Source organism: Jaculus jaculus, chromosome 5, assembly GCF_020740685.1.
Source record: "Jaculus jaculus isolate mJacJac1 chromosome 5, mJacJac1.mat.Y.cur, whole genome shotgun sequence".
Taxonomy (NCBI): Eukaryota; Metazoa; Chordata; class Mammalia; order Rodentia; family Dipodidae; genus Jaculus; species Jaculus jaculus.
Window position 1 is genome coordinate 4,589,714 of NC_059106.1, and position 23,024 is coordinate 4,612,737.

General features: G+C 40.5%; 1 protein-coding gene across 1 annotated transcript in view; it reads right to left on the reverse strand.

Moving 5' to 3' along the window:
- The window catches only part of Odad2 (outer dynein arm docking complex subunit 2), a 161,647-nt gene that overhangs the window by 64,006 nt on the left and 74,617 nt on the right, over nt 1–23,024 (reverse strand). Inside the window, exon 17 of the mRNA XM_004668167.2 lies at nt 11,780–11,894. Within this exon, the coding sequence (XP_004668224.2) occupies nt 11,780–11,894 (115 nt within the window). The remainder of the gene's footprint in view (nt 1–11,779; nt 11,895–23,024) is intronic.

The window sequence follows — 23,024 nt, forward strand, 5'->3', positions numbered from 1 at the left end:
TTCTTTTTTACATACATAGCTTTCCATTTTGTCTGGGATGTTCCTTGTTAATTCCACCCCTTCCTGGGCAGGCCTCTTCTATCCCAGTGTGTGGAGCAGTGACAAGGAACAGGACATCTAGACGAAAGGGCATACAGCAGCTCTAGCTTGGAAGAGAAACCGTCCAAAGAGTACGGGGAATATACCAGAAATGCACACTGATTGTTGAAGATCAGCTTTTCAATCCTCACTTTGGTTTTTACCCTTCATGTCCCTGTTTAAAAACTTGATATTAGGGCTAGAGAGATGGCTTAGTGGCTAGGGCGCTCGCCTGCAAAGCCTAAGAACGCATGTTCAAATCTCCAGGTCCCATATAGCCAGATGCAGTGATGCATGCGTGCAATGTCACACATGCACCCAAGGGAGCATATGCATTTGGAGTTCCTTCACAGCAGCTGAAAGGCCCTGGCATGTCCTCTTCCTCTCTCTCTCTCTCAAAAACAAACAAATAAATAAATAAATAAAACAAAAACCCTGATATTAAAAATGTTTATAATAGTTTGTTGCTTTCAGCTTTTAGGATTTCAGGAGCTGGGTGGGGGTAGACCAGGAGCTTGCCTAGAACCATCTGGTGACTAACTCTGACAGCAGATTCTAGATAAGCCCGCAGAGCATCAGCCTGCACAGTATGTTCAACAGGTCCGGTTGTTTTTAGAGAGACTGATGCTATTGGTCAGCTCGCTGTACGCTCCGTGGCCGCGCATGCCGCATGGAGGCTCACAGGCTGTGTTTATGTAAAGTGGCGTGGTGGTCTCAGTAGGAAATGAAGCCCCAACCCCCTTGCCTTCTCCAGGTCCTGCCTGGCTCCCTGAGTGGCCATGGCTCATTGGGCAGCTGAAGTTAAACAAAGTGATGTCAAGTTCCCGGCTTGTTTGGCCAGCTGTGTTCCGTCACACCTGTGGTCAGGAGGCTGGCCTCATCCACTGGCCGCGCTCCGCATTCCTGGCTGAAAGGGCCCGCGCGTGTATTCAAACCTCACAGAAACTAACTTCTCTCGGAGGAAGTCATACTCGGCTCCCTCTGGTTGGAACAGATCCTTAAGTAACTGGTTTCTAAATTACTGGAGAATTTTCCCCCCTCAAAGATCAAAATTCAAAACCAGATATGATTTCCTAAACAAGTAGCAAAATTGAGTTTAGGAAAACGAGAAGGCCAAATGATCTCATAGATATATTAGCAATTTGGAAGACAGGCTGAGTTTTCTTCCTAATTCTATAACTGACTTACAATAAACTGAGAGTGCACATTCTGAAATAAGCATATCTGTTTCCTATCTAATTCATAAGGATTTGGCTATTGCAACTTAATATAATTTCACTCATAGCTGATATGAACTATAGTACTTCTTACGAAAAGGCAAATATATTTAAACTTTTGATTTTTTTTCTAAATAAACATTTTGGAACTCAACAATGGAAAGAAACCAAGTTAAGAAAGCTACTTTAAAAACTATCCAAAGACATCCACAAAAAGAAATATTCAGAACGCAATGATATTTTTTTTATTTTATTTATTTATTTATTTTTTGAGAGCGACAGACACAGAGAGAAAGACAGATAGAGGGAGAGAGAGAGAATGGGCACGCCAGGGCTTCCAGCCTCTGCAAACGAACTCCAGACGCGTGCGCCCCCTTGTGCATCTGGTTAACGTGGGACCTGGGGAACCGAGCCTCGAACCGGGGTCCTTAGCTTCACAGGCAAGCGCTTAACCGCTAAGCCATCTCTCCAGCCCCCGCAATGATATTTTGAAGTATACATTTTGTAAACGTTGGCCAAAGCTGCGAAAGTGATTGCAAGCAGTGGCACACACACTCTTTGAATGTCCCCCGTTACTCCTCACCATCGGGTCACACGTGAAGCACAAATGCGGGCTGGCTTTCTGCCACAAAAAGTTCTGCTCCTTGAGAAAAATATTTCAATACACATGTTTTTGCCAGCTCAGTTGGTGCATTCTTTACCTCACAGCTTCATAATGCTGAACACCTGTACCACCTCTGCTTTCCTCCAAACATGTGTTTGATCGTTCGTCTTGAAAGCAGTTCCTATGTACTTCCACTTACAAATCTCTCACACTCTTTTACACGCAAGTTATGAGTCTGCACTAAAGAACGGTATTATAGAGGTCAAATCTTAGCATCTCTGTTGTGTATAATGATCATAACAGAAAAAAATTACCAAATTCAAATATGGAAAATATCATAAATAGGAGACTGTCAAATAAAACTCCCTAGAAAAATATAGAGAGAACATTTTTGTAACGAGGTAACTTCAGTTTGGCCTTTTGTTCTCTAGTTATATTGGCAGACTGGAAACACGAAGGAGCTAATCCCCTTCCTTAAGCATTCTTTCAAGTTTCAAATACAGGAAGACAGACATTTCACACTCTGGATCTCCAATCACATAAACAATGAATGGATAATCATTAACTGGGCAAAACATACCTCTTTCACCCAGTACAATATTTCCCTAAGCCATCAAAATCTATTAAGACTTACCTTTCCAAAATGAAGACAAAGCTTCAATTTCTACTCAGACACTGGCCTACTGCTGAAAGGGTCAATAGGTTTTACTATGACTGTAAAAAGCCACCATAACATTTGTTTTATGCAACTAATAACAAAATAGTTACAATACAAACACAGTGCCAGCATATATCATAAATTGCTGTCTCAATTACTCCATAATTCATGACCAAAGTCTTTGATTCTGGTGCTTGGCTGCCTGGCTGATAAGTTGCTGAAGTATTGTCCAACAAGATCAAATGTAAAACAGTCATTAGAAGCAATTTCTACATCTCATTTTCTTAGCTAATCAATCTGGAAATGTCTTCTAATGAACATGCTATTAACAACATAAAACAATGGGCAACATCTGTTTCAAACGGTTACACTTGGCCATATCCACACACCACATGGGCACACACATGTAATACACTTAGGGTTCACAATGCCTCACAGGTGTGGCGGGGAGCCTGACATAACAATGACGTGGCTGAAGAGGCAACGCTTGCTTTCCGCCCTTCGGGGTTCCTCTTAGCTAGAACTGACAGCGGCTGGTGTCAGCAGGCTTACTATCAGGGTCACGAATCTGAACGAACAAGTTACTTATTTCAATTTGATGCAGAATCCTGTACTCAGAGCTAATAAGTCTAAAATTGCTTACAAAAGCTTCGAATGTGAAAAGGCTTCCTTTTCACAAAAGACCATCTTTCCTAGCAAATGCTGCCGCCGGCACACTTGGGCACGGGAGGAATGGAGAGAGAACAGCAGAAAGGGATGCTATTTTTACAACCTTTTATTGACAAGCTCCAAACATATAGACAATAAACTATAACCATCACCCCTACCATTCTCCTTCGGCCCCATTCCTTACTTTCCTCCACCGAATCCCTTCTTCTTTCCAATCCAGTGATATTATTTTACCACAAACATGATGCTCTGGCTGACTCAAAACATGTCTCCTGCCCCTCCCTCAGAATTTATACTCTAATCAGTAAATAATTTAATGTAACTAAGCATGATCAAAAATGTACACAATGCAAGTAGACAATGCAAAGTGGGTTCTAATCAAGTTGGAAAAGTGTGGAATGGTGACATAAGGCCCAGGGCACACTAGATTCCAAGTGCAAATAATCCCTGTGCACATTCACATTAACATGGGGCTTTACCCAGATGACTTTAGCTAAGCCGCAAGTTAGTTGATTCCAAAATTAACTCTGAGTTTATGTGTCATCAAGACACAACACAAACTGTAAACTACACTCCTGGGAGGTACACACAAATTTCTACTAAGAGCCATAGATACTTTATATACATGAAAGAACATTCTAGAAGTGCTCCACTGGAAGTTTTGTTTCACTTAGTCTCATTTTTTGACACTAGAAGCTTAAAACATTATATAGCCATAAAAAATGAGTGATTTGAATCTGGCATGGAGGCTCAGCACTCTAATCCCACACTGGGGAGGCTGAATCAAGATTACCATGAGTTCAAGGTCATCCTGAGCTAGCTACATAGTGAGTTATAATCCAGCCTGATTTACATTGTTAAACTCTCTCAGAAAGAGAAGAAGGGAGGGAAGCAGGGAAGAAAGAAAAAAAGAAAGTTAGTGATATGAAGGAAACAGGTAAAGGAGCACTTTGTGGGGGTGTCTAGCGGCTAACAGTCTTAACCAGCAGTGGACCCTGCAAACTACCTGACTGCCCATCAGTACAATAGCGCATGTCTGTAATGGGAGTAGTCAACTGCTCTCTCGCTGTTTTTGAAGCCTGCTTCACTAGACAGAATTCATGGCTGGTACTGAAAATAGTCAAAATCCTATAGCAGGGACTTCCAAGTAAGGTGGTGGAATACCAGCCATGTCTGAAAGAGTAGAAGAACAAAGACACAAAAACAGGCAAGCTCCTCTGCCCAGCCAAACAAGCCGAGCCAACTCCAAGACAGGCATAAAGTAACTGCCTACTGAGCTGTAAGAGCGCGCCCCTCACACGGCTGTGCACTCCAGCCACCGCAGGCCACAGCTAGAGCCCTCCTTGACGAGACAGTCTCCAAAGCGAATGAAACTGTCAGTGGATTGGAGGGAGAACAAAATCATACACATGGAGGGGAAGTTAGCAAGAAAATTAAAATGCTAAAAAAATAATCAAACAGAAATTATGGAAATAAAATCCATGATCAATCAAACAAAAGCCACATCAGCATGTAATACGAAGAAAACAGACAAAGTCATGGAGAGGAATGAATCTCAGGGACGGAAGACAAAGTCAAGACAGTAAAACACATAGATTCAAATTAAGAAGAAAATATTTAAAGAACATGATCAATAGTTTCAAGAACTCTGGGGAAAATTCAGGAGACCTAACTTCAGAATACAAGGGGAAGAAGTAGGAGCTGAGATAAACATCAAAGGGATTGGTCGACTGCTTAATGAAATTAGAAGAGAAAAAATTTCAAACCTTCAGAAAGAAATTGATACCCAAACACAAGTGGCATCTAGAACTCCAAACCCACAAGAGAGGAGAAGGGCCTCTGGCATGGTAACAAAGTAAAGAAGCAATACAAAAAGCTATAGGGGGAAAATGCCAACTCACACACAAAGTCAAGAATATCAGAATTATCTCAGTGCTGTGAGCAGCAACGCGAAACACCACAGCAGAGTGAAAAGATTCCTCCCTCTAAAAGCAACAATTTCCAACAGGGAATGCTATGTCCAACACAAGTGATTTTTCAAAATTGATGGAGAAACAAGGATATTTCAAGACAAACACAAACAAACAATTCATGTCAACCCAGCCAGCTCCATAGAAAATTAGAAAATTCTAAAAAGAATACTATACAGGGAAGCAGACAGCCACATCTGTGAGAACCCAAGACAGGATACACGTCATGAAAGAACAGATGAATAAAGAAGAAAAGGGAAAGAGACCATTATACCTAACACAGCATTATACTTAATTATACATACATACATACATATATAAATATAATATTTAGTTTCAAATAATAGTAATCACACTATCAGGAACCCAACCCCTACTGAAATTATCATCTGTATTACATATGATCTCCTCCTTAAGTTTCTAGAAAGAACTATTAATTTTTCTTTCCTTCCACTTCCTTCTCTCAATTCATTTCTCACTCCAGCATCACTGATCTAGCTTAAACTCTCAGTGGAAATGGCCAGGACCAGTAGCCATTAAATTCTCATATTTAATGTTCTTTGTTGGCTTTTAAAAAATTATTGTTCTCTTTGGTGCCAGGGCCACTGTCAAAGGCTCCCTTTCCCTCTTGACATGGCTCCTCTCCTGGCTTCCTTGCAATCCACCTCTCCTGGTTACCCCATCCTGGCTCAGTCCTCCTCTCTGACTCGATGCTGTTGGTGAGGGAGGGTCCACTGTCACCTCCCTCCCCTTCCCTCTCCCTCCTCCTGGAGACCTGGACACCTTCCTACACGCTGATAACTCTCACAGACATAGTTCCAGCCCAGAATCACCCAGATTCATCTACTCTAGTCAAACACTTCTACCTGAATAATGGCAAATCCACCATCTTTCCCTCACAGCATTTAGTAAAATTGCCAGCATGTTCCTAGTTATCAAAGGTAAACAAACAAAAACAAATTTTGTTATCACCCTTGACCTTCGCTTCATAGCCACTTTCTCACTCACTGATTTCTGAGTCTATGTCTCAATCTTTTTTTTACATGTACCCTTCTTTCCACTCACCCTGCTGCTGTATTAGGTCAAATTCTAGTTATTTTTATCTCAGTTGCCAGGGTTGACTAATTCATCACCCTCTTATACATTTTACAATTATACATGCTTTTTTTTTTTCATTTCAAAGGCTTAAACAAGTGCTGATAGAAGGAGAGTGCTGGTCGTGGGGAGAGAAGATCCCAAGTACACGTGTTTGCCGCGGACTGACTCTCGGGGAGATCAGGACCGAGGGAGAACAAGGGCGAAGGCTCAAGGAGAACTCGGGATTCGGCGAGGAAATGACAGACAGACACACTCAAGTTGAATATGCTGCTGCAATTTACTGAAGGTTTCATGAAGTTTTTATACAGATTGAACAGGGAAACTTAGCAAGCCAACAAGTGATCTCAGAAATCATTAATCTAAACAATCTTAAGTATTGTTCTATTGTAAGCATACATGTAATATTTATCAGGCAGGAATGTACCCATTTTTTAAGAAGGACGCCTTGTATCATTGACCACAGCTTTACATGAATAGAAGCTTGGGGTAAGGGATGTAAGGTGAACAATAGGTTATTTATTTTTTATAAACCGAGCAGAGAGCCATCTCTTTCCACTTATAAGATTATTTATATAATCCTCATATTCATTATAAAAATGTTTCTATCCAAAAGACCACCAATATTTTAAGGCTGGTTTAATGTTTTTTAGGAATTCTTTTTTTTCTTGTCTAGAGTATAAGCACCAAGGCTTACGTGTCTTTGTTAAGCATTTCATAAATGGAAGAGAATGCCATAGCCTCCTTATTCCTTCATAATTCATTCATCTATTACCGAATTCATCATATCCTCCCTCATCTAGGTAGTTCCCAGCTCTGGGAGTCTACTATCAGCCCTTGATCAAGTACTGAACATACCCCCCAGGAAGTTTCCTGGTGGGAATGCCTAAGTTTTACAACTCCTTATCTGTAGAACTGTCATGCTTCTTATGAACACTACCGATCAACATTTCTACTTTCATATTCTCAGGCTCAGTATCGTTCTCAAACATCATAAGCTGTTTTTACTTTACACCATCTAAAAACTGTTCTAGAGTTAATTTTTTATTCCTAGTAGAGTTATACATTCTCTCCATTGCCCTAATCATAGGAGGGGCACATTCAATACTCAGATTGTTTCTTGTACTCTGATTGTGTGCAAGATTAATAGTAAGTGTTGAATTAGCTGTTCTTAGACAAACAGCTAGAAGAAAGCAGGAAAGAAACAGCATTGGCGCCAGCAATTAGGTCGTCGTGACTTCATGGGCAGCAGGAACCTTTACAGTAACTGACTGTCAAGGGGTCACCGGGGGCATCCCTCCGAGGAGTGCTGGCCCTCTGTCCTCAGCTCTCTTCCAGTGCAGAAGCATCTCTGCTTGCTACACAGGCGAGGTTGCCGTGGACGTAGCACGTGTTCAAGAGTCAAGGCCAGCCGTGGGGGCACACACCTTTAATCCCAGCACGCGGGAGGCAGAGGTAGAAGGATCACCATGAGTTCGAGGCCACTCTGAGACTACAGAGTGAATTCTAGGTCAGCCTGGGCTAGAGTGAGACCCTACCTTGAAAAACAAACAAACAAACAAAAAAAGAGTCTGTCTTTCCCTCAAAACATGGAAGAAGAGGCTGGAGAGATGGCTTAGCAGTTAAGGTGTTTACCTGTAAAGCCAAAGGAGCTTGATTCGATTCCCCAGGAGCCATGTAAGCCACATGCACAAGGTGACACATGTGTCTGGAGTTCGTTTGCAGTGGCTGGAGGCCCTGGCGCACCCATCTCTCCCTCTCCCTCTCCCCCCCCCCCCCCGTATGTGTTTGTGATGTGTGTCTGCCTCTTTCCCTCTCTTGCTCTCAAATAACAATAAATAAAAAGGAAAAAAAAACATGTAAGAAGAAATCTGAGGTTGATATTCAAACATGCCAAGTTGGTGGGGATGGGAGGCGAGCAGCGAATGGGTGAGATTTAAGAGGAAAGGGTAGAGGGGTGCTCTCTAGGGAGCTCTGCATCTAGTCTAGGCTTTGGGGTCAAGGACAAAAGGAAGGCACAGGCTGGCTTATGGTTAAGGCTTCACTGGAGTTTGGTTTAGGTTGCTAGCATAGCCAGATATTCAGAATAAAAAGCTCACATAGATATGATAAAGATGAAAATGTTAGACTATCTCTTTAATAAATTCATATTTGGAATGGAAGTACATTAAAAATAGGACCTAATTTTTACCTAATAACAGCATGAAGTAGAAACACCATCTGTACAAAATAGTATCACACCAAAATGATACCACTAAATTTTATCTCTAAGTTCATATTTTAACTGGTTTATCATTCTTTTCCGGGACAGGTGGAGTCTTCAGACAGCTTTTACCCATCACTCCTCCCGCCATCTAACATGTTCTTAAATCATTTCAGAACTTGGTGCCAGATTGTTAAAATAATATTATTTGCTTTTATCTTATGCCACTACTTTTGGAGAAATTATGAATTAACCAAACTTGAAAGTTATATTATCAACAAAAGTTCACATTTAGCTATAATTCTAATTATATGTACACTCATAATTTCTTGTAACTTGTGCAATGTCCTTTTTTACAATCTTTTGTTTGACTGGAAAGTATTCTAAAATGAAAAAAAAATACTTTACAAAATCTAGAAAATGTTCATGGGGAATAAGCTTCCTGAGCCCTGGCATTTAAAAATGAAAAGTATCTCTATTCCATCCTAATGCTATACTCATACCTGAATGCTAGTTTTGTAAGATATAGTATTTCAGGATTTAGAAAAAATTCCCTCCAAAAACTTAGCTCTATTTTCTTTTAAAATATATTGTGGATGATCAGGCTGACACTGATATGATTCCTATTGTTTTGTAACTTTTTTCTTTTCTTTAAATTCTAGAAATACTAAGTTTAAATTTGTACATAGATGGAGACATATGTTGCTTGTTTTCCTGGTTGGCAATAAGTGGATCTTTCCAATCTAGAAGCTGGATTCTCGCTTATGGAAACCTCTCAGAAGAAATAATGGCTATTTCTTCTCAATTTCCATCTTCCTTTTCATGTGTCATCATATCCAACTTCCTTTTACTTGACACAATTATTTACTAGATTTCGTCTTCCAGACAATTATTTGTCCATAACATACTATTTATCCTTTCCATTAAGTTTATTGCTTTGTCAGCTAACTTTTCTTTTTTAAAAATATTTATTTATTTATTTGACAGAGAAAGAGGGAGAAAGAGAGAATGGGCATGCCAGGGCCCCCAGCCACTATAAACAAACTCCAGATGCATGTGCCCCCTTGTGCATCTGACTAACATGGGTCCTGGGGAATTGAACCTGGGTCCTTTGGCTTTGTAGGCAAACGCCTTAACCACTAAGCGATCCTTCCAGCCCTGGCTTTTCTTTTGATGTATCTGGAACAAGGTCTCACTCTACAATCCACATAACCCAGGTTGATCTGGATCTTGCTATGCAGCCCAAGATGACTTTGAGCACACAGGAGTCCTCCTGCCTCAGCCTCTCTGAGTACAAGAACTGAAAGGCATGAGCCACCATGTCCTGCTTGTTTTGTCAAATAACTTTTAATTTTAAAAATCTTTCCTTACTCTGTGACTATTTCCTGTTTATAAGAGCCAATATTTGGGCATAGTATTTCCCCTTAGATCTTTCCGAGGATATTCAAGTTTTAAATTTTGCAGGTATATTCTGTCCGTTACCTTATTTCTGTTTAGTCTAGTTTGTCTCTTTAATGCCACTAATATTTATAGACATTTGGTTATTGATTAAATACTATGAAATAATAATGGAACAAGAGCTGAAATAACTAATAAAAATTAACCTTTAAGTACATGTATCAATTTTTAATCAGCTGGCTTCTTTCTTACTTCCTAAACAATATAATTTTTTATTTTTGTTTCTTTTGAGGTAGGGTTTTGCTCTAACCCAGGCTGACCTGGAATTCACTGTGTTGTCTCAGGCTGGCCTTGAACTCACAGCAATCCTCCTACCTTGGCCCCCTGAATATAGGGATTAAAGGCATGCACCACCATGCCTAGCCCCTAAACAATATAATTTAAATTTTCTATTTAAACAAATTCTTTGCAGTTTAATAGGAATCATATTGTATATTTACTTCTTCAACTTGTTATTTTGTTTGCTATGTTTCTGACATTATATTAATATTTATTAATACATTGCTTAAATAAATTCATGTTGTGCTGCTGAATGCATGATATGGTATGAGTAGATGATTATCCATCCATTTGTGTATTTTTCTCTGTGTTGGCATTTGAGGTCTTTACAATTACTTTCTTACTGTGATAAACAAGTGTTCAATTCATGATTATGTAATAGCAAAATATCCTATTCCTAGTGTATATCATGACTCACTTTTTACATTTAGGATAATATTAAAGACATGTTAAACTTATCATAGAAACTAAATCATTTAGAAAAAAAATAAACAAAAATAGTTTCAGTGGCAAAAACATTCAAGGGACATCTCCAAACTCACAGAAAATGTTAAGGAAAACTAAAATAAGATGTGGTGGCATCTAGGTGTGGTGACATATGCCTAAAACCCCAGCTACTCAAAAGGCTGAGGGCACAACAGGCCTATCTGGGAGACAAAAAGAAAAGTTGAGACCAGCCCAGACAACTTAGCAAGACCCTATCTGAAAATAATATAAAAAATAATGTAAAGAAGACCCTGGATATTCAGTAGAAGAATATTTGCCTAGCACATGTGAAACTGGGTTTACCCCCAGCATCACAAAAAAAGAAAAATAAAACAACTAGATGCTCACTGAAAAGAGATCTTTAAGGAAGATAGTTTGAGGGGCTGGGGAGATGGCTTAGCAGTTAAGGTACTTGCCTGCAAAGCTCGGGTTCACTTCCCCAGTACCCATGTAAGCCAGCTGCACAAGGGACACATGCGTCTGGAGTTCATTTGCAATGGTTGGGAGCCCTGGCACACCCATTTTCTCTCTGCCTCTCTTCAATAAATCCGTAAGTAAATAAACGACAATTTAGAAATATTTTTTAAAAAGAAAATAATCTGATTTATACCCTGCAGATAAAGCAGATGTCATGCACATACAGCCCTGTCATTAATGACAATAGGAGAGGCGACACTCCAAGCTCTGGTGGCCTTCCAAGACGACAGAGAAGTGGCCTTTCACTGCTGCTGTAGGCGTGTGGCAACAGAGAACTTGCCACCTGCGGTCCTGTCCGCAGCAGGGTATGATCAGTGATGTGACTTTGTCCTAACCTAGACTTACTCACTTGAATTGCTTCAGCCAGGCAGCATTTAGTAATGCCCTTCTACTCTTAAGACTAGTGGTACTTGGCATTTTTTTGACTGACCAGATGAAAGTTTTGCTCAAAAAATTATGCTAGCATAAATGCTGTGTCATACTCTTTTTCACCTCAATCTGACTAAATTTGAGTCAAAAGCAATTAGTGACCGGTAGAGATGGTACGCAATAGCCCCCTAGAGATTCTAGAACACCTCTTCCTACCTTTGCATTCTCGATGCATGGACAGAGCGCCCACGCTGCGCTGGCCTTGACATCCGGGTGGGGGTTTTTCAGCAGGGACCACAACAAACGAACTCCATCTAAGCGATCGATTATCCTATGGTGAACCCAAAAATAGTGGTATAAACTGTAAGTAGTGAGTGGACAGGAAAAAGTGAATAGTAACACAATTCTAGTGTTTTGGTTTTTCTTTTCCTCTGACATTTTGTGTGGCTCTTTTGCTTACCAGTCCAAGTGCAGGAGGAGTACAGCATGCGGCTGAACGGCCAAGCTCTCTGATGTTAGTTTTAAATTTTTCATGACATGGAAAGTAAGCCGCATGATAATTACAATTCCCATAAACTTAAAATCAAGCCACACAGTTTCTTCATTAGCAGTACATAGTCTGTGACCTAAATGTAAAAATACTGGCTTCTTTCACATAATAACATCCACATACTTTCCAAAACAAATATTTATGCCTCAAGGCTATGCCGTTACCTTTTTTATTTGGTCTACACTTAATTGACTTACTTTACTGTATGGTGTATTTTAAACTCCTCCGCTCCTGATCTAGCATTAGGAATTAAAATCATTACACCACAGCACAGGCTTTGCTGGGCAAGAATAACACATCACTTGTTTTCCATGTGCTGTCTTCCCAGCAAGCTTAGCGAACATTGCAGACTGTGTTGTAATGACTTAAACACACTGTAATCAAAATATCTTCATGACGAGCTGAAAAATGGATTCTCATTAGAGTCATCCCTGAACCATCTGTCTTCTGTTTACAGATCCAGCAATCCAAGGAGCAGAGCCTTACAGGGAGGTCCTCCACATGCTTGGGGTAGAGGTGAAAGGCAAACAAAATTCAAAACCCTTTACCAACATCCCGGCAAATCCTTTATTCACAAAGGTATATGTTCTAAACCCAGAGCAGATGAAAATAAGATAAAGAATATCAAAATTCCTCTGACCTTTAATCTCCAGGTGAGCTGAACACATGGAGCATGCATCCAAAAATGGAATAAATCTTCCTAGCCTAGAATGCCAATCACATTCTTCCTTGAAAACTGACACTTAAAAAATACCTGCTTTGCTTGATTACCTGATGTGGTGGTTTGATTCAGGTGTCCCCCATAAACTTAGGTGTTCTGAATGCTAGCTCCCCAGCTGATGTATATTTGGGAATTAATGCCTCCTGAAGGGAGTGTATTGTTGGGGGTGGGCTTATGGGCTTTATAGCCAGTTTCCCCATGCCAGTGTTTGGCACACCCTCCTGTTGCTGTGGTCCATCTTCTGTTGGCCAGGGGGTGATGTCCACCCTCTGCTCATGCCATCGTTTTCCCCTGCCATCGTGGAGCTTCCCCTCGAGCCTGTAAGCCAAATAAACCTCTTTTTCCCAGAAGCTGCTCTTGGTTGGGTGATTTCTACCAGCAATGCGAACCGACTGCAACACCTGAGGTGAGTTTGCCAGGAAAAAAAAAAAAAAAGTATGATCCCAAAGATTCTAGTAGGAGAACGGTTTTGTATAACTTTGTAAATTGGGTGATGCAAATAGTGCATAAAATAATATAAACTCACTCTTTAAAAATGAGTTCTAGTGAGCAAAAAAGTACACTGAGAAAGCATTTTATGCCAATGCTTATTTTTTATACCTAAAGCTTTCTATCAGTATTATGCTATAAGCAAATGAGTTTAATCTATCAATGTATTGAAACTGTAAAGAAATATACTGAGCACTTTACACAGAAGGGTTTAGTTTTTAATTTTAAACTAAAAAGGCTTGCTGGCTTACATAATGCTATGGAGAATACAATTAATGTTGATCCCCATATCTCCGTATTTTTCACATAAATTTCAAAATAAAGAGTAAATAACAATCTGCCCAGCTTTGCAGATTTAGCTGAAAATTTAGCATTAAGAATATTTAACTATGCACCATTAGAAATCAGTTGTCAATAGAGAAGTCATTTAGATAGCACACATAACAAGTCTAAAAAGAAGAAATATTCTAATCTTCTCCTTCCCAGACATTTAACATTTAGCTATAAGGTTCACTCCTTATTGTAAAAGGTAGGGCTATTGTCCCTCACTCTCACCCCAAAAACCTACACAAGTCATTTGGTGTTTAGTTATAAGGGCTGAGATTGTGGCCCCGTAATGGATGCCTTAGGAGAAAGCTCTGTGTGGGACAATAGAGGAAAACACCATTGAACAACATTTTCATACATGGAAACTGAGTTGGATCAGCAAACTTCACAGGGTAGCACTGTCCTTTCCCCACCTGCATCCTCTGCTCAAAATCTCTTCCCTCGCAGTTCCCCCAGCATCTACCCCGACTTCCCCATTCCTGATGCCAGCCCCTGCCCGCCCGTCTGCACCAAGCCAGCCACGCTGCAGACTGAGCACACCTCTGTTTTATGACTTCGGTTCGCTCCATTTCCACACAACCTATAAATCACCATGAAATTAATCCCAAAGGAATGTTCAGAGCTTCTGTATTAGCAACTCAGATGTAGGGCCCCAGGATCCCCGTTTTCTCCATGACACTACCTTGTACATTCTACCAACCCCTGTTGAACAATTCACAACCAAAAATCCCCTCCCAGGACAAAATTCTCCAGTGGCTTCCTACTACCTACAGGTTATTAAAACCCCATCCCTGGCCTCAGTACTTAAAGGCTTCAGGAAGCTGATCTATTCATTCCAATCCCTGTATCCAAGCAATTGCACATAAAACTTCATGACCATTTACTTAACACTAAGGACTAGGCATTCAGAAATAATAAATACATTTAATTCTCATTACTAGGGTTTGTTATAAAGTCTCTTCAAACACTACACGATCAAATATTGAACCACTGTGCCTAAGGGTAATATAAAGTTTTCTTCCTGTGAGTATCTGCCCCAGACACTTCCATCAATTAATCAATATATACTTTTATGGATATTTGGCTCCAGAATAAACTATCTCTTATCCTAAATATATTTATGTGGGTGTGTGCATAGATACTTTTATGTGCTTTTTAAAAAGATATCTTAATAATCTTGTTGAGTCAGTAGGATTGAATTCGTGGCCAGCGGCACTGTAACAAAGGGCGCCTCCCACAGCTTGGGAAGGGGCCTCACCCGCGCCTGACACTGCAGTGCGGGTGGCCGCAGGGCCACGCTTAGGTGTGTGAAGACGGCAAAGTCAGCAACTCCTCGTGCAGAGGGCACTCACCTGGCGCAGACTGCCGAAGGAGAACCTGCTTACAAAATGAGAGCTGAAGCAAGAAACAGTAGAGCCTGGCACGGCGCCATGGAAACGTGCCTCAGGCAACTCCACAATGTTCAGGTGAGCTGCTTTAACTGCCGAGTCACTCCAGGCCCTGACTCCACAATGTTCAGGTGAGCTGCTTTAACTGCCGAGTCACTCCAGCCTGACTCCACAATGTTCAGGTGAGCTGCTTTAACTGCCGAGTCACTCCAGCCTGACTCCACAATGTTCAGGTGAGCTGCTTTAACTGCCGAGTCACTCCAGCCTGACTCCACAATGTTCAGGTGAGCTGCTTTATGCCGAGTCACTCCAGGCCCTGACTCCACAATGTTCAGGTGAGCTGCTTTAACTGCCGAGTCACTCCAGCCTGACTCCACAATGTTCAGGTGAGCTGCTTTAACTGCCGAGTCACTCCAGCCCCTGACTCCACAATGTTCAGGTGAGCTGCTTTAACTGCCGAGTCACTCCAGCCCCTGACTCCACAATGTTCAGGTGAGCTGCTTTAACTGCCGAGTCACTCCAGCCCCTGACTCCACAATGTTCAGGTGAGCTGCTTTAACTGCCGAGTCACTCCAGCCCCTGACTCCACAATGTTCAGGTGAGCTGCTTTAACTGCTGAGTCACTCCAGCCCCTGACTCCACAATGTTCAGGTGAGCTGCTTTAACTGCCGAGTCACTCCAGCCTGACTCCACAATGTTCAGGTGAGCTGCTTTAACTGCCGAGTCACTCCAGCCTGACTCCACAATGTTCAGGTGAGCTGCTTTAACTGCCGAGTCACTCCAGCTCCTGACTCCACAATGTTCAGGTGAGCTGCTTTATGCCGAGTCACTCCAGCCTGACTCCACAATGTTCAGGTGAGTGGCTTTAACTGCTGAGCCATCCCCTAGCCCTGACGCCACAATTTGGAGTGTTCCCCGTCCCATATTCACAAGTCTGAGTTTAAGTATAAGAATATTTGTGAATTTTATTTACAAATAAAGTTAAGTGAGTGCCCGACTCCATCCTGGCAAAGGCATGGCCCACCCACACTGTCCAGGTGCCAGTCTCTCCTGCAAGGTGGTCGGACAAGGTTGTCAGCAACGCATGCTCTTCATGTCTGGAGAGACAAGTGCACCCTGTGACTGACATCAGGCTACGGAGTTTTCCTCTTATAGCATGAGTGTCCCAGTGAGATTCCAATTTCTTTGGGCTCATTGTTTTGATAGTCAGCTAGCCAAAGGAAATGGCGCAAGTGTCTTTTTAGAATACATTCCTTCCGTTGAGGTCAGTTACAACAGCATGAAATGATTCTCCCCATCTCCAGAGATGCCCATGAGATCGCCACAGTTCCTCAAACAATCTATCAATTTCAGTCCCTAAGAAAATCTCTTGGCAACCCCAGCACTAGAGAGGCTGAAACAGGATCTTGAATTCAAGGTCAGCCTGGGTTATAATACTAAGACCTGTCTCAAAACAAATGAACAGGGCTGGGTGATGGCTCCGTGACAAAAGGCATTTGCTTGCAAAGCCTCTTGGCCAGGGTTCAATTCTTTAGTACCACATGAAGCCGATGCAACAAGTGGAACATGGGTCTGGAGGCCGTTTGTTGCGGCAAGAGGCCAAGGCGCACCGCCCACACACATGCATGTGCATGCAAATAAGTAAATGAAAATACCCTAAACAAATGAAACCCTTTTCACAAATCCTGCAGCTTCCTGTTTTGTTATGCCTCTTTAAAAGTCGTACTGTCTTCTTTTCTGGCATTCACAGCACGCTGCGTGGCCTTGGAGTCACATGGGCGTGCTCATTTCCCCAAATACTTTGCACCACCACTGACAGCAGGGACCTTTAATTGCCCATAATGCACAGGGCCGCTACCTACCACAGCCGGTGACTATTGGTTAAGTAGGTCTGAAATAAGATTCCCTTTTCAGTAAGTCTGGAAAAATCTTTCCCAACACAAATACATTCCTTCTTAAACCTCATACTTGTAAAGCACATGCTTAACTTCTAAATCTAACCAATAATATTTTTATTTGAAGTTGTCTCTAGACAGAGTGTGTATTACAGAATTTCTTTACAACTTTGTTGCTTTTTGCCAACACAATGATGGCCTTACACATGATATTAATTTAAACAACTGCCCTTTTTCCGTAGGTCTACCCCCTTTTGTATAAGCTCTTTAGTTTAATTGCCATCTTGCTTTGAATTCATTTCTAGCACTGTGTAGGCTCCTCCCATTTACATTTCGAGAATTCTACATCCACAGTTTGACAATTATAAAGACAAACCCAAACTTCATGTTCCAGAATCTTCAAACTTAATCACGGAATTCGAACTGCCTGGTAAGCAGAATAACAACTCTGGGAAGATGACTAGAGGTTCATATTCTGACTATTCCAAAAATTAAGAGCCAGAGAGATGACTTAGTGGTTAAGGTGCTTGCCTGCAAAGCCAAAGGACCCAGGTTCAATTCCTCAGGACCCATGTAAGCCAGATGTACAAGGTGCAAGGCACATGTGTCTGGAGTTTGCTTGCAGTGGCTGGAGGCCATAACACACCCATTCTCTCTCTGTCTGCCTCTCTCTTTCTTTCTTTCTTTCTCTCTCTCTCTCAAGTAAATAAATAAATTTTTAAAATCAAAAAGAAAATCTGGTATGGTAGTGCATGCCCATAATCTCAGCACTTGGGATGTAGAAGCAGGAAGATCAGGAGTTCAAGATCTTTCTCAGCTACACAAAGAGTCAAGGCCACCTTGGGATACAAGACACTGTCTTAAAATAATCTACCTACCAACCAAATAAAATAAAACTCCAAAACAATAAAAATAATCAAAAAGATGCATCTGCTCATTATGTTCCTCAGTATCTTTTGTTTTACTAACATTTGCCAGGGTTATTAAGAAGTCTGGCTGGCTTCCTTGCCCATCGGGGCCATAGACATGAATAATTTGTTCCCATATGTGAGCATGGTAAAACTGTCCAATTGTTTCCTGGTACAAACCAATGTATCTGTTTTGAAATCACAATTTTGTATGTTTTCTGAAAAATTCACAGTATTTACTGAAAATTGCATTGATAAATACTACTGCTTGACAAGAGTACAGGTTAACCTAAACATGGAGGGAAGAATAACATTAAGTGGCTCAAAGGACACAACAGTCTTAAACTACAGCCCTGCATGGTGCAACTGAAATCCACAGATCCTGACTGAATGATAGTTGGTATAAAGAAAAACATGATGATCATGATCATCTCTTTGGAAACTAGTTTAAAAAGACTTCAGCTCCAAAGATCCTTGGTGTTTCTTGCATTATTCTGGAAAGGATATGGGAGACCAAACCTGAAGACAAAGCATGAATACACACACACATGTTGTGTACAGGTGTGCATGCATGTGTGTGTCTGCTTATGGAACGAAGGATGACATTGGGTCTGTTCCTCAGCAATAACATCCACCACCTTTGATACAGGGTCTCTCATTGGCTTGGAGCTCACAAATTAGGCTACAGTATCTAGCAAGCAAACTCCAAAGACCCTCCTATCTTGCTTCCTCAGCACTGGGATTACAGACACAAGCCACCGTGCCCAGATTTTACCTGGTTATGGGGATGGGATTCATGTCCTCATGCTTGCAAGGTGAGCACTTTACACTCTAAGCTATCTGCCCAATCCTTATCTATTCATTTTTTATTTTGCAATTTTAAATTTTTATTTTTATTTTGGAGAGAGAGAATTGGCACATAAGGGCCTCAGCCACTGAAATCAACCACCAGATGCTTGTGCCACCTAGTGGCATGTGTGACCTTGTGTTTGCCTCACCTTTGTGCATCTGGCTTACATGGGATCTGGCGAGTCGAACATGGGTCCTGAGGCTTTGCAGACAAGTGTCTTAACCACTAAGTCATCTCTCCAGCCCCTTCTCTATTTATTTTAATAATACTTATTAAAATATAATGTTTTTAAAAATTATATAGAAATACAAATCTAAAGTAGTCCCAAGATCACAAAAAGCTGAGATTCATACTCCTTATTTCAAAACTTATTTCAAAATCAAGAAAGAAAAAACGGAAAAGATAGTGTTCATTAATAGATCTACTCACTTATAACCAGTTACATTTCAACCAAGGTACCAAGTTAAAGAGGAAATAGTATTTTCCACAAATGATAATGCAGTAACTTGATATTTTATTAAAAGTTAACTTTGCCCCCTTTCATTTCATACTTTAAAATCTTGCTCAGTGGTAAGCTGTAAAATCCACTGACCATAATACAAAAACGAAAAATGGGACTTCATCAAATTAAAAGTCTCTATCAAAAGGCAGCCTTAGTACCTAATAAGAGCAGGGTATGCCACAGTGCTGCATGGAGGACAGCTGAGTATGTGGAGCATGGGAAGGACTTCTTCAAGTTATAAAGAAAATTCGATTAAAACTGGAGAAGTGCATGACTATGAGAAGAGTGTATGTGTGGGCAATAAGAATATGAAAATTTAATATCACTAATTATTGGGGAAAACGACAATGAAATATGCAGTTGTATGTCATTTCATCCTATCAGACTAATCAATAAAATAAAACTGGCAACACTATGTTTTGGTTATGGTGGGACTATACATTTCTATGACCGTTTTTGTGGATTGTTTGGACTTTTCAAATAATCAAATGAATACTCCATAATAGAGTTCTAAACCAAGAATATGAAGCACTCATCTATATTGTCAGAAATCAAAGTGTTTTCTTAAGTTTTGAACCATGATTAGGTGGAAAGTATCGGGTGTGAATGTGTCAGGGTGAAGTAGATGCTCCATGTCCACCTTTGTCTGGTAGTTATATGGATGTGTACAGTCATCAAAACTTATCAAACTGAACAAATGTACAAGCAGCCCATCAGAGGGGAAAAAAGGACCATATCCTGTATGCTTCCATTCTCATACAATTCAGATGCCGAACTATAGCTTATAGACTTGATTTCTTCAATAAAAAGTTGTAAACATGAAACAAGAAAGAGAAAATGGAAGGTTATGGTCGGTTCTCCTGTGGGGGCCTGTGATACAGTGAGGCAACTCCGGCTAGTGGCAATGTCTGACTGCTTCTTTGCTTGGGTAGCTGGAACACAGGTCTTCCCGTTCCCGCAAGTTACTAGTGCGCTCGCTCGCCTGGTGCATGTTCCGGCAGGCGGTAGCGCACTTCGTAAGCCCGAAGCTTACCATTTTAGTCTCACTGTGTACAGACACGTGTTCCCTCACACAGAAAACAGCACCAAGTACTCATTTCTCCAGCTGTTAACATAAACACATGGAGCAGATGTTTAATGTGGAAAAACAAAGTCTACACAATCCTAAATTACAAATGCCTAAGGACTGTTTAAAATTGAGATTTGGGGGCTGTAGAAATGGCTTAGGGGATAAGGTGCTTGCCTGAAAATCCGAAGGATCCAGGTTTGATTCCCCATCTGGCACGTAAGCCAGATGTACAAGGTGGCACATGCTTCTGGAGTTCATTTGCAGTGGCTGGAGGCCCTGGTTCTCTCTCTCTCCCCCTCTTTCTATCTCTAATAAATAAATAAATAAATAAATAAATAAATAAATAAATAAATAAATAAAAACAGATTTGGAAGAGCAAATGATTATTTTTCACTTTTTATTTTTGTACCTCAGTGATGTATAACAAGTTTCTCTAAGTAGAGACTCTGATTCAGGAAGTCAAGTCTGGGAGACCAGAAACTTAAATGTCACATTACCACTCCCCAAGGTTATAGGAATGATTAAGGGAAGATTTCAACCAAAGTTAATTAGAAATTGAAACATTCCTTCCTGGAGGGAGGGAAGAGGAGCTGGAGACTCAGGAAGTCAACAAGTATGGGAAAAGGCTGAAGGGAAAACAACTGCTTGGAAACGAGATGCTGCATGCACGTTAGGCAGCCTCCTGACCTCCGCCTGCAGGTTGGGCAGTGGCCCCGTGATGCGAGCCATCACCTGTGCAGGTGCATGCTTTGAGTCAAAGTGGCTGGGGGGCAGACATCATCCAGGATAGGGGTGCGATCTCTCAGGTAGTGCGCCCCCATAAGCAGCTCTTCACCTTGCTCGGTAAGTGACCCCAGTAAACTCACTGGTTCACCAAAACTGGTTTTTGTGTAATTTGTACTTTGGCCTGTTGTCTGTGACCTATCTGGAAGGAAAAAAGTTTTCCATGGCACTCAGCTAATTAAATCTACATGCTTTAAAAAGCATGCAGATGAAAAAGAAAGAAAATGTGAATTAAGAACAATATTGTTATTGATATAAACACGTAAGACATATATTCTGTCTCTTGTATAAACTCTGAAAGGTCATAAGCACTGGAGTTTATGGCAAAAGGAATAGCTGCGAAGCCACAAAGAGATTAAATCCCCTCTGTATACAAACAAGCATAGCTTCACTATTTTTTCAAAGAAAGAACAAATAAACTCAACACAAAAATATTGAAAAACTAAGTAAATGGAATATAATTATATTGAAACCACAGAACACAGAAAATTTAGGGAAATTTAGAGTTACAGATTCCATGGTAAGGTTTAATTCTATCCTCTGGGATATATTTTTATAAAAGTCTTTCATTTCCTGGTCATATAACTCTGAACCATGTAACAATCAGCTCCACAAATATTTGTTTTACAATGAGGAGGAAGGAAAATATTTTATAGGATAAATTGTTGGAAATTATTGTATCATTTAAGTAAATGTTAAACTAAATTTCTTAGGATCCTAGAGATGATAGACTATCAATAAAACCACTTTGACCTGATTATCTTCTGAAGAACACAAAATTTACAGCAAGTACCTATATTTGAAAACAGACCATTAAATGTTAAAGTTATCTTGATGTAATAGAAAACATAGACTATCAGGATTTCAGCATGTTTTGAATCATGTATGGCAGCCATTTTGTAGCAAAGAACATCGGAGACTGAATCAATCATGAAGATATATCTTTGGTTTGTGAGGGGAAAAGCTCTCCTTGTCTTCTCACTTTTTTCTGGGGGTGGGGGAGGAATGGTCTGACAATTTATATAATAAATTTGAATAAAACTTTATTTTTCAATAAAAGAAGAATAAAGCACTTGCCTTCCACCAAAAGATTGCTTTTTATACCACTATTCATGTAAATTTGAAAGACCAAGTGAAGTTGGTAATTTCCCTTAGGAAAATTCAGATCATTAAAATCAACCCATCAGAACAGAAATCATAGACAGGCACGTTTCCACAGAATATCAGAAATCTCTGAAAGACTCACATGTGAGAAGGCCTCTATGCTTGTGCAGCAGGATTCTACCAACCCTTCAAAGCCCAGATCATGCCCTTGCCCAATAAAGCACTCCAGAGTACAAGAAATGAAAGAACATGTCCCAGTTCATTTGAAAAAGAATAACATTGTTAGCTAGATTTGACAAAAAAAATTAAGTAAAACAAAATCAAAGGGGGCTGGAGAAATGGTTCATCATTTAAGGCACTTTCCTGAAAAGCCTAATGACCCCAGTTCAATTCCCCAGTATCCATATAAAGCCAGAAGCACAAAATGGCTCATGAATTTGTTGTTCATTAGCAGTGGCTGGACACCCAGGTGTGCCCATTCTATCTATCTATCTATCTATCTATCTATCTATCTATCTATCTATCTATCTATATCTATCTCCATCTATCTATCTATCTATCTATCTATCTATCTATCTATCTACCTACCTACCTACCTACCTATTTATGTATATATATGCATATATATATATATATATCTCTTTGCTTGCAAATAAATTAACTAGGGCTGGAGAGATTGCTTAGTGGTTAAGGCGCTGGCCTGCAAAGCCGAAGGACCCAGGTTTGATTCCCTAGGACTCACATAAGCCAGATACACAAGGTGGCACATGATTCTGGAGTTCGTTTGCAGTTCCTGTAGGCCCTAGCATGCCCATTCTCTCTTGCTCTCTCTCTCAAGTAAATAAAAATTAAAAATTGAAAAAATAATTTAATTT